The 13,947-nt window shown below is 58.4% G+C and overlaps 1 protein-coding gene across 2 annotated transcripts in view; it reads left to right on the plus strand.

The window, feature by feature from the left end:
- Positions 1 to 13,947, plus strand: part of SHISAL1 (shisa like 1) — an 81,157-nt gene that overhangs the window by 41,517 nt on the left and 25,693 nt on the right. The window contains exon 4 of one of the 2 annotated variants that reach the window (XM_060306469.1): positions 1,090 to 1,407. In XM_060306469.1, coding sequence (XP_060162452.1) covers positions 1,090 to 1,407 — 318 coding nt within the window. Of the gene's footprint in view, positions 1 to 1,089; positions 1,412 to 13,947 lie in introns of those variants that run through there. The other variant, XM_060306468.1, reaches the window with a different exon arrangement.

A 13,947-nucleotide genomic window follows, 5' to 3' on the forward strand; every position in this document is an offset into this window, starting at 1 on the left:
ACAGAAAGCGGTGGCTGGGCAGAAGGCGCAGTGTCCCAGTGAGCTCCTCAGGGGGCAGCCAGCTTCCCTTCACTAAGGGGCATTTGCAGCTCAAAACCAACCCCATCATCTCTGCTTCTGGAGGGCAGACTGGCCCTCAGCGTGGAAATGCTGGGTGAAGGAATTAAAGAACCGACGTCAGGGGGCCCTGAGACCCCCAGCCGTGCAGTCTGGGGGTGCCTGGTGGAGAGCGCTGTCGGGGAGCGGCCTGAGGGTGGGTGTGAAAGGCATGTGGCTGGTGGAGCAGATGCACCAGTGTCTGGTTCGTGGGGTGTGGGGAGGGCAGCTGAGCTGATGCCCTGACTCCTGGGCTTCCGAGGGAGGGAGCGTGATGGCGCAGGCTGGAAGGGAGCGGGCCCCAGGTGGGAGACGCCCTGGCTGAGTCCCACGCAGAACTTGGGGGTGTGAGGTGGCCCAGTGTAGATGCCAAGGGGCAGGAACTTGGGTCAGTTTGTCCTCAGACGCCAGACTTCCTGCATTTGCCCTGGGTCCAGAAAGATGGGGAGGGGAGGGGATGGTGAGGGATGAAAGAGAGCCTCCTAGATGGCGGGGGTGGGGGGGTGGGGGGGTGGGGGTGGGGGCGTAAGCCAAGGCCAGGAGGCGGGGCAAACGGGAGGTACCTGCGGGAGAGAGCTGGCAGGTCCGGGAGTAGCGCCCATGCTGGGGGGGCAGGAAGGTGAAAGTAAGGGCCACCACAACGCAAGAGCCCCAGATGCCCAGCGGAAATTTTCTTCCAGGGGGCCTAACAGGGTGAGGCCCCCTGGGCTCCCGGCCCAAGGACTTGGGGCCTTGGAGGGGATGCTCGAGGGACAGGCCGAGGGCAGTGGATTGCAGGCATCTGGGAGGGGCACACAGGTGGGGGAGAGGAAAGTGGGGAGTGGGCATGACAAGAGGGAGCTAAGATCCCCTGCCCCCCAGAGGGGTTCACCTCCTCTCGGAGACCCCGAAGTAGCCTCCGTGCCGCATTTTCTAATCAACCCCCCCGATTAACTCCAGCCTCGATGAGGCTGCTGTCCCGGCCTCTCTCAGCCTCTCTCTGTTTTCCCGCAGCAACTACACCGCCTTGTTGGGAGTGTGGATCTATGGCTTCTTCGTGTTGATGCTACTCGTCCTGGATCTTTTGTATTACTCGGCAATGAACTACGACGTTTTCAAGGTTTACCTGGCACGGTGGGGCATCCATGGACGGTGGATGAAACAGGACCCCAGGCGGTGGGGGAACCCTGCCCGGGCACCCCGGCCAGAGCAGCCGGCCCTGCAGTCCCAGCCTCCCCCGGGTTCCCTGCCTCAAGCCCCCCAGGCCGTCCACACGCTGCAGAGAGACAGCCACAGCCCACCGCTGATGAGCTTCCAGGGTTCGTCTGCCTGGTGAGTGGCTGCGATCTCTTGTCTTTGACGAGCTTGGAAAATACCAGATCATTATTGCTGCTGTGTTTGGCTTGTCAATTACCGGATGATTTGCTTATATTATTTGCCAAGAAAGATGTGAAGTGGCTCGTGGTAACAACGCGTGCCTGGACAGAAAAGTCGAAATGAAAGGTTGAAACAGAGCTTAGAAACAAAGCTTGCAAGTTTATTTTGCTTAGATTCTGGCGTGAGAGCTGTTGCCACTGAGCGTGAAGTGGAGTTGTGAGTTTCCTAGCTGCCAAGGCAAAAAGGGAAATTGGATGGCTTCCCAAGTTTTCACAGTCTGGTCAAAGGAAGCAAGTCGATCTGTCGGGGGCTGAGGGAGAAGCTTTTCTTGGCATGAAATTTGAAAATAAGCATATTTATTACTGGACTCCATCGTGCATGTATGTTGAGTCGCAGAAAGGCATCTGAGGGCGATGCAGGCAGGCTGCTCAGCGATGGCTCAGGGGAAGGGAAGGAAGCCGGTCAGGGAGGTGGGATCTTGGCTGGCCTTATAAGGTGGCCATCCCAGCAGAGCCTGGTTACCCTGCCCCAGGGGCGAGTTCATGATTTCCTGGAAAGGGACAGACTGCCACTCTCATGTCTAGCCATCTCCAGTCTGGTGGGAGGCAGAGAATAACCTAACCTGGGCGTCCCTGGGCGGTGCAGAGCTGGAGGGAGAGAGGAGGGGTCTGTGCATTTTGAAGCAGGAACCTACCGTGTGACTGGCCAGCGCCAAGAACAGGCATCAGCCCCTGGCAGGAGCCAGGCTGAGTGTAGATGCTCAAGTCCGGGGCTCGGGTGTGGGGTTCAGCTGCTCTGCAGGGGCTGAGCTGCAGCCATGGGCACACAGGGCACGGGGCACATCATCCCAGGACATCACAGTACTGAGCCCAGCCTGCAAGATCCAGTGCAGAAACCTACAACACGGTGATCCCTGCCAAGCCATGAGTTTTGCAGGCAACCCAACCCAGGTTTAAGTCCCAGCTCTGCCAGTTACCAGCTCTGCAACTTCGGGCAAGCTCCTTCACCCTCTTAACCTTCCAATCCTTGTGAAGCAGGGGAGAGTGAGAACCCACCCCCCACCCCCGCCACCCTGGGATTGTCTTGAGGATCAAACAAAATGGCTGGCACATAGTAGGTGCTCAGCTAACCATTGCTCCTTCCTTGCAGGAGATGCAACCAAGCTAGTTCATGATCGTTTAAGCAGCTAACAGATAGTGACCTTTTCAATAATGAATGACTTAAATAATTAATAAGATACACTTTGCCACAACGGTCATGCAGGAGGCAAAGACGCAGCCTTGCTCAGCTCGGCTGGACAAATGTGGACTGAGCCGGTCCTCTGGGCGGGGCCCCCGAGCAGGCTTCTGGTGGTGTGGAGGTGATGGGTGGAGGAGAGGCTGCTCTTCCCCTTGAGGAGGGGGGAGGGGACACACAAGCCCACCCAAAGCTACAGACCATGAAACAGCTGTGGGCTCTGCCCCAAAGGTGTGGTCTCCTGAGATGTGAGTCTCGCGCAGCAGACACACCTGGGGTGCTCGTCAAAATAAATTCCTGGGTCTCAGGCACAGCCTCCTAACCAGGAATCTCTGGGGGTGATGCCTGTAGGCGCTACCGTTTGAGAACCACTGGAAAACTTCATTACCAGGACCCAAGTGTTTTGAGAGCTGAGACTCTACCATGTAAACGAAGGTGCTCCCCAGCCCCTGCCCTGTTCCTGACAAGACGGTGATGTGAGCCAGCCCTTAGGGGCTGTTGCCGTCCTGCCTGCAGAACCCGGGGTGGTTTGCTTGCACGGAAAGGGACCGCGCTGGTCCATTTCTGAGTCGCTGCGTCTGGTCCTAACAGTTCTCAGTGTCCCTTGCTGTTAACCGTTGCCTGTCTCTGAGGTCTCCCCCTTTCCATATTGCACACGTCGTGCACCTCCTGTGTACCAGGCCCTGTGCTGTGCGATCCAGATGGGTTTTAAGGACGTCAGCTATGGAGGGGAAGGGGGCATGCAAGCTCGTTGGCATTGCACGTGAAGTCTGGGTTCATGGCATCTTCATGAGAGGCTGGGCTCCCAGCCCACGGGCTCTGCCCTCTGTACAGATGGTTTCATTTCTGAGCTCAGAGCCTCTTTGTGTCCTGGTTCTCATAGAGGCAGACTCAGAACGGGGTTTCCATCACCATATGAGTCTCCGTACAAGAACAAGCATCAGGAACGTGCCAGGACACGATGGGGGTTAGGGGATCCCCAGGTGCCGCCCAGCTCCCATCCTGCCCTCCACGCTCTGTGTGACCTTGGGCCGGGGACTTCCTGCTTGGGCTTCCTTTTACCAGCCAAAGGGAGAGGGGATGGACTTTGAGACCAGAGCAGACCTTCACTCGCTGGGCCTCCTGGTGGGCGCCCATGGTTCCAGCAACATCTGCGGAACACTTGCCGTGTTCCGGGCCCTGTTGGCACGCCTTCATTCTCACTACGACCCTGGGGGCCAAGTGCTGGAAGCACGGAGCTTTCTGGAGGAACCCAGCCAGTAGGGTCAGTACGTGATGGGGTGGAGGGGGGTGAACAGCTGGCTCCAGCTCCTGCCCCGCTGCCCCTTGCTTCCAGCTCCGCCCTCTGTGGCGGCAGGAATCCCTCCCCTTCCCGAGTGTGTACCCGTCTTCCCTGACGTTGTTTGGTTTGGCTGAAGTTTCCCAAGCAGCCATTACCCCACCCTGGCTCTGTGCCGGGCGCTGGGGACACAGAAGCAAGCGGGGCAAGTGAAGACCTGGGTAACTGTCACAGGATGATGGGGTACAGGCTGGGGGGGCGCAGGCGGGATGAGGGGCACAGCCAGGCCGTGGGCCCCAGCAGTCTGAGGTTAAACAAGCCTTGCCTTGTGGACAGGAGCGGAGATGGGGCTTCTCAGGCAGGTAGAGGTCTGGGACCAGGGGCGGTGGTGGGTGTGGTCATGCGTGATGTCAAGCTGGGGGTGGGGGGAGGGTGGAGAGTCGGGACAGCAGGGTTGTAATCAGTGTTTCTCCCGGAACAAGAGCTATAGCGCCTGCGCTGCTTTACTACCAATTGTCACCTGGATCCCCCCCCGCCCCCCCACCCCCCCATCCCCCCGCCGCACGTCGCTGAGATGCGTCTCCTTGAGCACGGATCCCCTCAGCCGCTCCCCAAGGGCCTCTCTCTCTCTCTCTCCCTCCCTCCCTCCCTCCCTCCTCTCTCTCTCTCTCCCTCCCTCCCTCCCTCCCTCCCTCCCTCCCTCCTCTCTCTCTCTCTCCCTCTCTCCCTCCCTCCCTCCTCTCTCTCTCTCTCTCTCTCTCTCTTGCCGTATTAGGTGGATGATCTCGGCTTCTCCAGCTCCTGGAGGCTTCTCCATTCCTGGCCCAGGGCCCAGCTTCTTCCCTGGGGAGAAGGACCAGAGTTCTTCCTCTTGGAGGGAGGGCCGGGGAGGAAGCGGGCTGCAAATGCACACTCGGCACCTTGGTCCCTGGAGTCACCATCCCGAGGTGCCTTCCTCTTCTGGGGTCTCCATATGCCTGTTTTGAGCCCTTACTTGGCGATGGGGAATTCTGGAGCCAAGATCCAGCCCGGAACGACTCCAGGGGAGACTGAGGCAGGAACTTATCATAGGCACCCCGGAGGGGAGACCCAAGGATGCTGCAGCTGCCCGGTCCGGTGGCTGGGAGCAGGTACTAGACCTGGACGCCTGGCAGTGGACTGGGCTGGCCTCGGCGCCCCCAGCTGAGCCCTGTGAGGGGCCAGGCACCTAGCAGGGCTCAGCGAACACTCAGAAACCCACGAAGGAGGCTGTGGGCGCTGCTCCCTGCACCCTCCTCCAGGCAGCCAGCATTGATCTACTCAGTGTCAGGTGCTCAGGGCACAGAGACACAGAAAGAAACAAGATGGGAGGACAGGAAGCGGACGGCAGTAGCCGTTGCTCAGTGCCGACCATGTGCCAGGCACCCACACCGGCTCCGTCAGCCAGGTGGGCACCGCTCAGCCATAAAGCCGTCGGCCTTCCTAAGGGGATGTTTCTAGCGCTATCATCACTGTCGATATTATCAGAAGCAGCACGTGTGCCTGGGCCGGGAGTCAGACGGCCCAGGTTCAAGGCCCACCTGTGCCACTCGGAGGCTCTGCGACCTTGGGCAGCCCGTTCCACCGGCCCCTGCCTCAGTTTCCCCATGTAAGCACCAGGGGTCATAATCATCCTGAGAATTAAACGGGCTGATCCTCGTGCAGGCCTGGTACCTGGTCCTCAAGTGCCGGCGATTCTTGAGGTCATTTCACGTTTGGGTAAATAAAGGTGGTGGGGGTCCTGCCCTGCCAGGGTTGGGGGGGGCGGGAACAGCATTCACCCCGTGCCCCACACAGACCAGCCACATGCCGCCTGTTCTGTAGGGCTGTTGAGCCCCATTTTCAGATGTGGAACCTGGGGGGCTCGGAGGAGTTCATTGACTTGCCCAGGTCAGCCAGAGAAGGGGAGACTGATGCAGGGTCCCACCCCAGGGCCATGGCCTCTCTGCTGAGACTCGCAGAGCCTCTGGCGAGGCGGCCTCATCCACGGGAGGGGGAAGGAACGTCTTCGTCAGAAGCTTCTCTGGTGACGCGCGGACTGAGGCAGCCCCCAAGCTGCCACTTCAAGAGCAGTATCGGAGGTCGCGCATCAGGGGCGCTGCATCTCAGAGCAGTGCCTGCCTCCGTGGTCCCTGCAGACCCACACTCCATCCATCCCCATCCCCGGAAACGCCATCTCCTTGCTGCCTGGCAGGGCCAGGCCCAAACTGCATCACCACTCGGGATGGCATGGTGGTGCCCCTGCCTCGGAGCCCACAGTCACTGAGTTATGGACCCGGCCTGGATCCGGGGGTGGGGAGGTGCGGTCCGAGGGGATGAAGCGCAGCCGCTTTCAGTTAATTTCACGGAGAAGCTGGCTTTCCCTTCGTTTAGAGCACAATGACCTCGGACTGCAAAGTTTTCTGCTAAAATCCCACGGACTCGGCCTCCCCTGGCGCCCGCACCTCCGTGGCTCATTGCCTCCCGGAAAGTGGTGACAAGGTGCCCTGCTTTTCTGCTCATAATGTCTCCCTTGCTCACTTGACACGCTCTGGTTTTCTCCCGAGCTTAGGGAATGTTTCACCTCGGCCCTCGTCGCACCCCTGCCGGCTCCCAGGCGGCAGGAGGGCAACTCCGGGCTGTGCTCCCCCTTCCTGCCGCCCTCCCCTGCCTCTCCCTCCACCTGACTTTCTTTTTGCCCCAGCTCCAGGTCTACCTCCTGGTGAATCACATCTCTATTATTGTGCTACGGTTCCCCCGGGCTGGAACCTACGCCCACTGCAGGCATCTTGTCTCTGGTGTTCAGGGCACATAGTAGGTGCTCAGCTAATGCTGTCTGATGGACACAGCAGCAACAGAGCTGGAGTCAGCCCTGACACATCACCCTAACCCTCAGGCTGCGTGCTTTATTGCTAGAGCCCCCCTAGGCGTGCAGTGGAGCTAAAGGAGAAAAGGGAGGTGGCCTGGGGTGCTGCAGGTACTACCCAGGATCCTCACTGCAGCTTCAGGGAGAGGGATCCCCGAGGCACGGTGTCATCCCAGCTGCCTCGACGCTTGTGTGCGTCATCGTCCCTGTTACGGGCCCAGGGGAGCAAGCAGGGGCTCCAGGTCGGACACATCTGGCTTTGAATCCCAGCTTGACTCCTCAAGACCTGTCTGAGCCTCGGTTTCCTCATCTGTAAAATGGGGACAATCACAGCCTCACCTCACAGGGAGGTCTCAGGACCAGAGGAGGTTCTGGCTGCCCTCTCAGGACCCCGTTGTCCCTGCCTCACTCCCTCTGGTTTGTCCCACCTCCCCACCCCCCGAGAGGGTCTCAGCTCCTAACCTGGCCCCCAAGGCCCTCCGCAGCCTCTCACTCTCTCTGAAGCCTCGGGCTGCTGCTCACCTCCCTCTAAGATGCATGCACGGGAGCAGGTCGAGCGCTGGGAACCGCGGTTACACTTACAGTTTAGACGCCCTCCCCCCCGCCAATCATTATTTCCCTTGGTCCTTGGAATTCCCACCCTGGGAACTGAGCTGCACAGCTCTAGTATCCCCTTTTACAGATGAGCAAACACAGGCCCAGAGAGGCTAAGTGACTTGCCCACGGCCACACAGTAAGTCCATGGACTTAAGCCAGGGTCTCCCTAGTCCACAGTCTCTCGGAACTAAGTACGACCCTGAGCCAACTGCCACAGCCCCTGCCAACCTCAGAGCCTCACACCCCACAGCAAGATAGGACTACAGGGGCTTCTATCTTCCCCACCAAGGAAAGCTGTGCAGTCTTCCCCTCCCACCTCATCCCTCATCCCTGCCTCACACCTTCCATTCAAGGCCTGGTTCCCCTTCAGCTCTTGCTGATTCACACCTCCCTGCTTTTGCACACAATTCTCTTCCCAGAATGCTCTTCTTCCGCATCTCCCTGAGGAACTCCTATTCATCCTTCAAAACCTTCCCTGAGGTCAGGGTCCCTGGTCAGGCCTAGAGGGCTTAGATGGGGTGGTGACTGGAGGAGAGACAGGAGGCTGCCCAGCCCCCAAGCCTTCCCAAGAGAAAATTCCTGACTGGGCCTGGGAAGGGGGTTGTTTGTGTATCTCAAACTTTAATGGGTATTCAATCCCCCAGGGTCCTGTTAAACTTGCAAATTCTGACGTGCATGGTCTGGGGTGGGCCTGGGATTCCGCATTTGCAAACAAGCTCCTGGGAGATGCTGATGCTGCCAGTCTGGGGACCAGCCCTTGACTAGAGGACAGAGCTGCGGCCGTTAGAGCTGGGAGCTTCTCTAGGGCAGGCTGCCTGACTTCAAGGCCCAGATTGGCAGAAGGAGCCCTGGAGGCCTGGGGGCTGGCTCTGGAGTCCAGGGGGGATGCTGTATTACCTGGCCCCCTGGGCAGTAGAGGAGCAGCTCCCCCTGGTCCACCTGGCCAGCCAAGAAAGCCTCCAGCCAGGGAGGGGCTTGTTTGCAAGGAAGTGTCCCATCACTTGAGAGAACAGCCACAGTAACATGAAGTGCCCAGAGGACCCAGAAGAGCCCACGATGAACTGCAGGGGAGGGAGGAGTCAGGGTATGCTCCCTGGAAGAGGAGGCGATGTTGCGCCAGTCCTGAGGAGGTAAGGGGAGGTCACCTGGTTGGCACACAATGGAAAAGTCACCTCGGACAAAGGGAGCAGCTTGAAAAACGGCCCCAGTGACCCTTGAAATCACGTGACTTTTGCAGATTTCGTGTGGGAGAACCAGACATTCTTTCCTGATGTTCGTTCGGGGGCTCCCCTCTCAGCCCATCACTCTCCCACCTCCTCCCTCCCCCACCTAGAACCCTCACAGCTCATTGCAGAACTCATCCGTGCCTCCCCGTGGGGTCCCTGGAGTTCACCCAACCCTAGAGCCTCCCCCCCTGGCAGAGCCCAGGCGTCACTTTTTTGCTGGCTCTGCGGCCAGAGTTTCTGGTGTACGGTTTCTGCAGGGACACCAGCCAACAGCGAGAAATTCCAGAAAATTAGGAGACAAAGGGAGAGGACCAGGTATCTTCTTTCCTTGGCATCACATCAAATACCAAGGAGGCCTCCGTGATCGGAATTCAGAAAACAGTGACTGTCCCAAGTGGGGCTGGAGTTTCAAATGCTTAGGGCTTCCAGCTGGATCAGGGCACTCTGGCCCTGTCCCCTCCGACCCCTGTCCTTCCCGGCTGGGCCCTGGCTTCCTCCCACCCGGCCTAGTTGACACAGGAAGGCACCCTCTGCCAGCTCTCCCTGTTTTCACCTTGTTCACACGGCTTTGGTGAAAACCCAGGAGAGTGTTTGTTCATTAGTGATGCTCCACAACCAGGGGGTACCATGAGGGATGAGGGGTGACAGAAAGTCCACACCAGAGGCCTCACGTGCTGTGTGTCCTCAGGTAAGCCGCTGACCCTCTCTGAGTCTCAGTATCTACTCTGGACAATGGTGATGAGAGGTGAAGGACGGCACACAGAAAGGCCCAGCCCAGGGCTGAGCACACAGTAGGGCTGCAGGGAGCGTTGATGCTATTCCTGGGGAGTGTCCCCCCGTCCCTCACCAGCTGGCCTGTCCCTCCTTACCCTGGAGAGGGCAGAAAGCCAGACTTCTCAGTGGAGAAGAGCCGGCAGCGGGATGGGGGGTACGGGGGCGGGGCAGTTAGCCCAAGAGGGAGCGCTTGGGTTTGGTGCTGGGGAGTGAATTTAAAATCACAGCAACCCTGGAGCAGGGGTGCAGCCGGGTGTCGTTCCAGCACTTGGACCGGGTGCTATGTTCCTGCCCCAGCCCCGCTGGAACATAAGAATGAGGGTTTCGTTTGCTTGATTCAATGCCTCCCTCCCAGCTCCCACACACTTATTTGACAAATCCTCATTTTACAGACAAGAAAACGAAGGCACAGAGAGGTTAGGTAACTGGTCCAAGGTCACCCAGCTGGTCACCTGCAGACTCAGCACTTGAACCCAGGCATTGTGCTCCACCCCAGGCTCTCAGGCCCGGGTCTTCAGCCTGGTGCCCTTGGCCAGAGAGCCGGATGAGAGAAGGCAGGAGTCAGGAGATAGAGCTTGAGGGCCTCTGCATGCCCCTGAAGGCTTGGGCAGGGAGCAGCTCCCTGCTGCAGGCTCCAGCCAGGGCAGGGCCAAGGGCAGGGGGAGGGGCCAGGAGGAAGACGGGGTATAGCGTCCAGTTCTGGTCCAGAGAGGGGCAGGGATGGGAGCTGATCTCCCCCACTCCTATCCTGCGCCAGTCTCTGAGTTGGGCAACTGGACACACAGTCAGACTGACTCAGGTGCAGACAGAGGAAATGAGTGATCAGATCTGATCAAAGGGAGCCCAGAGGAGACACCTGCCCATCCTGGGCATCAGGGAGAGTTCCCTGGAGGAAGTGGCGGCTGGAATGATCTTTAAGGATGAGTAAGAGTTAGGCAAAAAAAAGAAAAAGCCGGGAGTGTGTTGCTGGTAGGAAAAACAGCACATGCAAAGGCCCAGGTGAGGGGTCAGGCCCACGAGGTCTCCGAAGGGAGCAGCTGTCCAGGAACAGAGTGCGGCTCAGGGTTCTTTTCTCTGATAGAATTATCAGATAGATTCTTCTTCTAGTGAACCCCCCTTTGCTAATAATATTCCACAAGAGGCCAGAAACGCCCTCCAGAAAGTCTTCTGGTGCTCAAGACCTTCTCTTTTTCTGCTCTCTCCCTTCCTCGAGGGCGATAAACCCCAACAGAGACCCCAACCCTTGAAAGTGCCAGCCTCCAGGGTCCAGAAAAAAGAACCAAACAGTCCACGTTCAAAGGGACCTGGGGCTATGCTGGTGGATTTTCCCACTCATACCAAGGAGTAAATTGTGATATTGGAGCAGAAGGGAAGGGGGTGGATGAGGCAGTTTGGAGGGGCAGTCCTGAGTTCAAATCCCACGGCTGCCCTCCTGAGTCATGTGACCTGGGCAATTCCTGCAACATCTCGCCCCCTCCCTGCCCCCTCCCTGTCTCTCAAGGCTTAGGGTCTTCTCTGGGAGGGGATGATGAGATGCGTGGAGAGGCAGGGCCGCCTGGAGCCAGAGCACGGGGCCCCTTATCTCTGGTCTTGATTATTATTTCCTCCACCTCAGCCCTCCACCAAGTAGCCGTGACAGTTTCCTTTCTTCTCATGCCAAATTTTCCACCATAAAATTGCCCATGCTCAGTGGAGAGCACGCGAGCAAGGGACCAAATGGCCACACCACCAAACGCGGCCCCTCCTCCCCTCCAGCCCTCTCTTGTCGTCAGCACATCATTTCGCTTTATAGCTGTTGCGTTCGCCCAGAAAATTGTGTGTCTGGGGTTTTTAATTCAACATTATGTCATGGCGAGCTGCCCGCGTTATTGAGAACTTTTCATGAGCAGTGCTTTAATGGCTGCATTCATCGTGCCTTGAGAGATGGTCCGTCACTCCATGACCCACTTCCTTGTCTCTGGCTACCTGGGGGCTTCTGACCTCCCACCTCTCAGAGCATCGCTCTTCTCGTGCCCCGGTCCCTCGGCCTCCAGGACGAGAGGGTTTCTGGTGTTGGCGCTGAAACCCCCTGCCCATCCCTGCCCAGGCGTGTGCTACCCAGTGATGGAGGGCTCACTCCTCCGAATCCAGCTGCCTGTGTCCGAACAACTCCACCTGCGACGAAACTCTATTTCTTTACAGGCAGGAAGCAGAGTGGTGAGGGGCAGAGGCTCTTGGAGGCTGGCAGACCTGGGTTCAAATCTTGCTCCCCTGTTTCTTGGTGGCCAGAGGACCTCCAGCACATGATTTAGCTGAACTGCCCTCACCTGGAAAGCAGGGTGATTAAATCAGCCTCACAAGGTGCTGTCTGGCTAAATGAGACGTGGGAAGAGCCTGACATATAGAAACTGCTGTACAAATGTTGTTCATCTCTCCCCGGCATCACATCGAGGTGTGGCAGGCTTTCTGCAGTGTTGAAGATGGCAGTCGGCTGTCCCCAGGGTCCACAGCCCTTTCGGCTGAGTACCAGACAGTGATCAACACAAGGAAGGGTTTCACTGGATGAGTAGGAGTTTTCTGGAAGTGGAGAAAGGGCAGAGAGAGCAGCTTGGCAACGTCCCAGAGGAGGGAAAAGGCTGAGGAAAAGTGAGGAGCCCTGGGGAGCCCCGGGTCCTGGGCACTACCCCATCATAGCTCCCGGCCTCTCACTGGCCCCACCTCAGTCCACGTCACTGCTCCCTCCTCGTGTCTGCAGCCTTAGACACTGGAGGGCCCTTCCTTGAGCCTCTTTTTCCCATCTCCACCCCCCGCCCCGGGAACCCCACCCGGCCCACAGTTACAGTCTTGTCCCCCTGTACCTGACCCCGGGTCTGTCTCCACCCGCGTCTCCCCCGACTCCAGACTCACCCGGATGTTCAGTAGACACGGCCGACAGACCAGCACATCCTGGGACCCCCGCCCCCTCCCGCCGGAGCCAAGCTGACCCCACCCTCTCTTTCCCGTTTCACACGTCCTGTGAGCGATACCTGAACGAGCCCAGAACCCTCCCTCCGCACCCCTCTCCCAAGACCAACCATTCCAGTCCATCTTCCCACCAGGGTCGAGACAACGCCTCCTAATTCTCTTCCTGCTTCTATCCTCTGCCTCCCAACCGCCCCCCCCCCCGCCCCCCAACCACATGCAGCGGCAGAACGATCCCTTTCAAATGTGAATCAGAACCCACCGATGCCTGTCTCACTGGGGGAGAAAATTCTCTCACTGGCTCACAGCTTGACCTGACGCCCCTCCCCAGCCCCTCTGTCCTCCTCTCCCCCACGTGATCAGCCACACTGGCCTCCCTGCGGCTCCCGGAGCTTGCCAAGCTCACCCCTACCTCAGGGCCTTTGCACCTGCCACTCCCCCTGCCTGAAAAGCTCTCCTCCCAGATAGTTGCATGGCTTGCTCTCTCTCTCTTCCACCAGGTTCCTGCCCAGATGTCACCTCCTCCAAGAGGCCCTCCCTGGCCAAGGTTTATATGATAGCAACAGCCTTCCCACCCCACCATCCCCCTCTACTCCCCCTATTTCTCTTTCGGTTTCTACATGGAGCTCACCACCTCTGTTGTGTTTGCTTTCTTGTCTGCTGTCTCCTCTGCTGTAAGGAATCCCGGGAGAGCTGGGATTGGTCTGTCTTGTGCCCAGCCGTGCCCCCAGCACCTAGAAGTAGGCTAGGCGCTCCATAAGTAAGTGTTGAGTGAATGCATCTTCTTCTGCCCGGAGCCTGGGACGTATTAGGCACCGAGTAAATGTCAGACTGATGAGTGGATTGCATCATTATTGTTCATAAAAGGAGCTCCCATTTACTGAGGAACTGGTGAGCTAAGCGGCTGCAGCAGACGGTGCCAGTTCACGTCCCTAGCTTGGCCACCCTGAACTCCGTGCATGGAGGAGGAAACGGAGCCTCAGCGAGAGCTAGCAACTTTCCCAGAGCTGCACAGCTGCTGAGGCAGAATTCACACCCAGGTCTAGCTGACTCCAAAGCCCACATTCTTGGAATGGGAAGCAGGGTCTCCCCGGTACTTCTCCTGCTGTGAGAGCTACACCCTGAGCTGGTGCTCACGAAGCACCCAGCCCCATGCTGGACCTGAGGACAGGCTCCTTGTGCAAGTCAGGCCTTACCCACCCCTGGGGCAGGACCCTGAGGGTCCTCCGAAAGAGCATGAGGTCTGGGGCTCCAGGCGCCGGCAGACCAAGCCCTCTCTGATCTGGACGCAGTACCGACCTGGGGTTCAGAGGGTGCCTCCACTTGCTAGTGGGGAACCTCAGGCAAATTATTTCACTTCTCTGAGCCTCAGTTTTCCCATCTGTAAAATGGACCAGTAGACCAACCCTGCGGGGCGACTGCGAGGATTAGAACAGGGCCCGGCGTGTGATAGGGGCCTCCGTAAATGCTCATTGTAATTATTGGTGTGTTATTAGTGCAAAGAGTAGAAGTAGACAAGAGAAGCCACAGAACCCCCCAACACGCACAGGTGTTTTGCATTTTCAGCTTTCTCATGCACG

This window comes from Globicephala melas, chromosome 10 (assembly GCF_963455315.2).
Source record: "Globicephala melas chromosome 10, mGloMel1.2, whole genome shotgun sequence".
NCBI lineage: Eukaryota > Metazoa > Chordata > Mammalia > Artiodactyla > Delphinidae > Globicephala > Globicephala melas.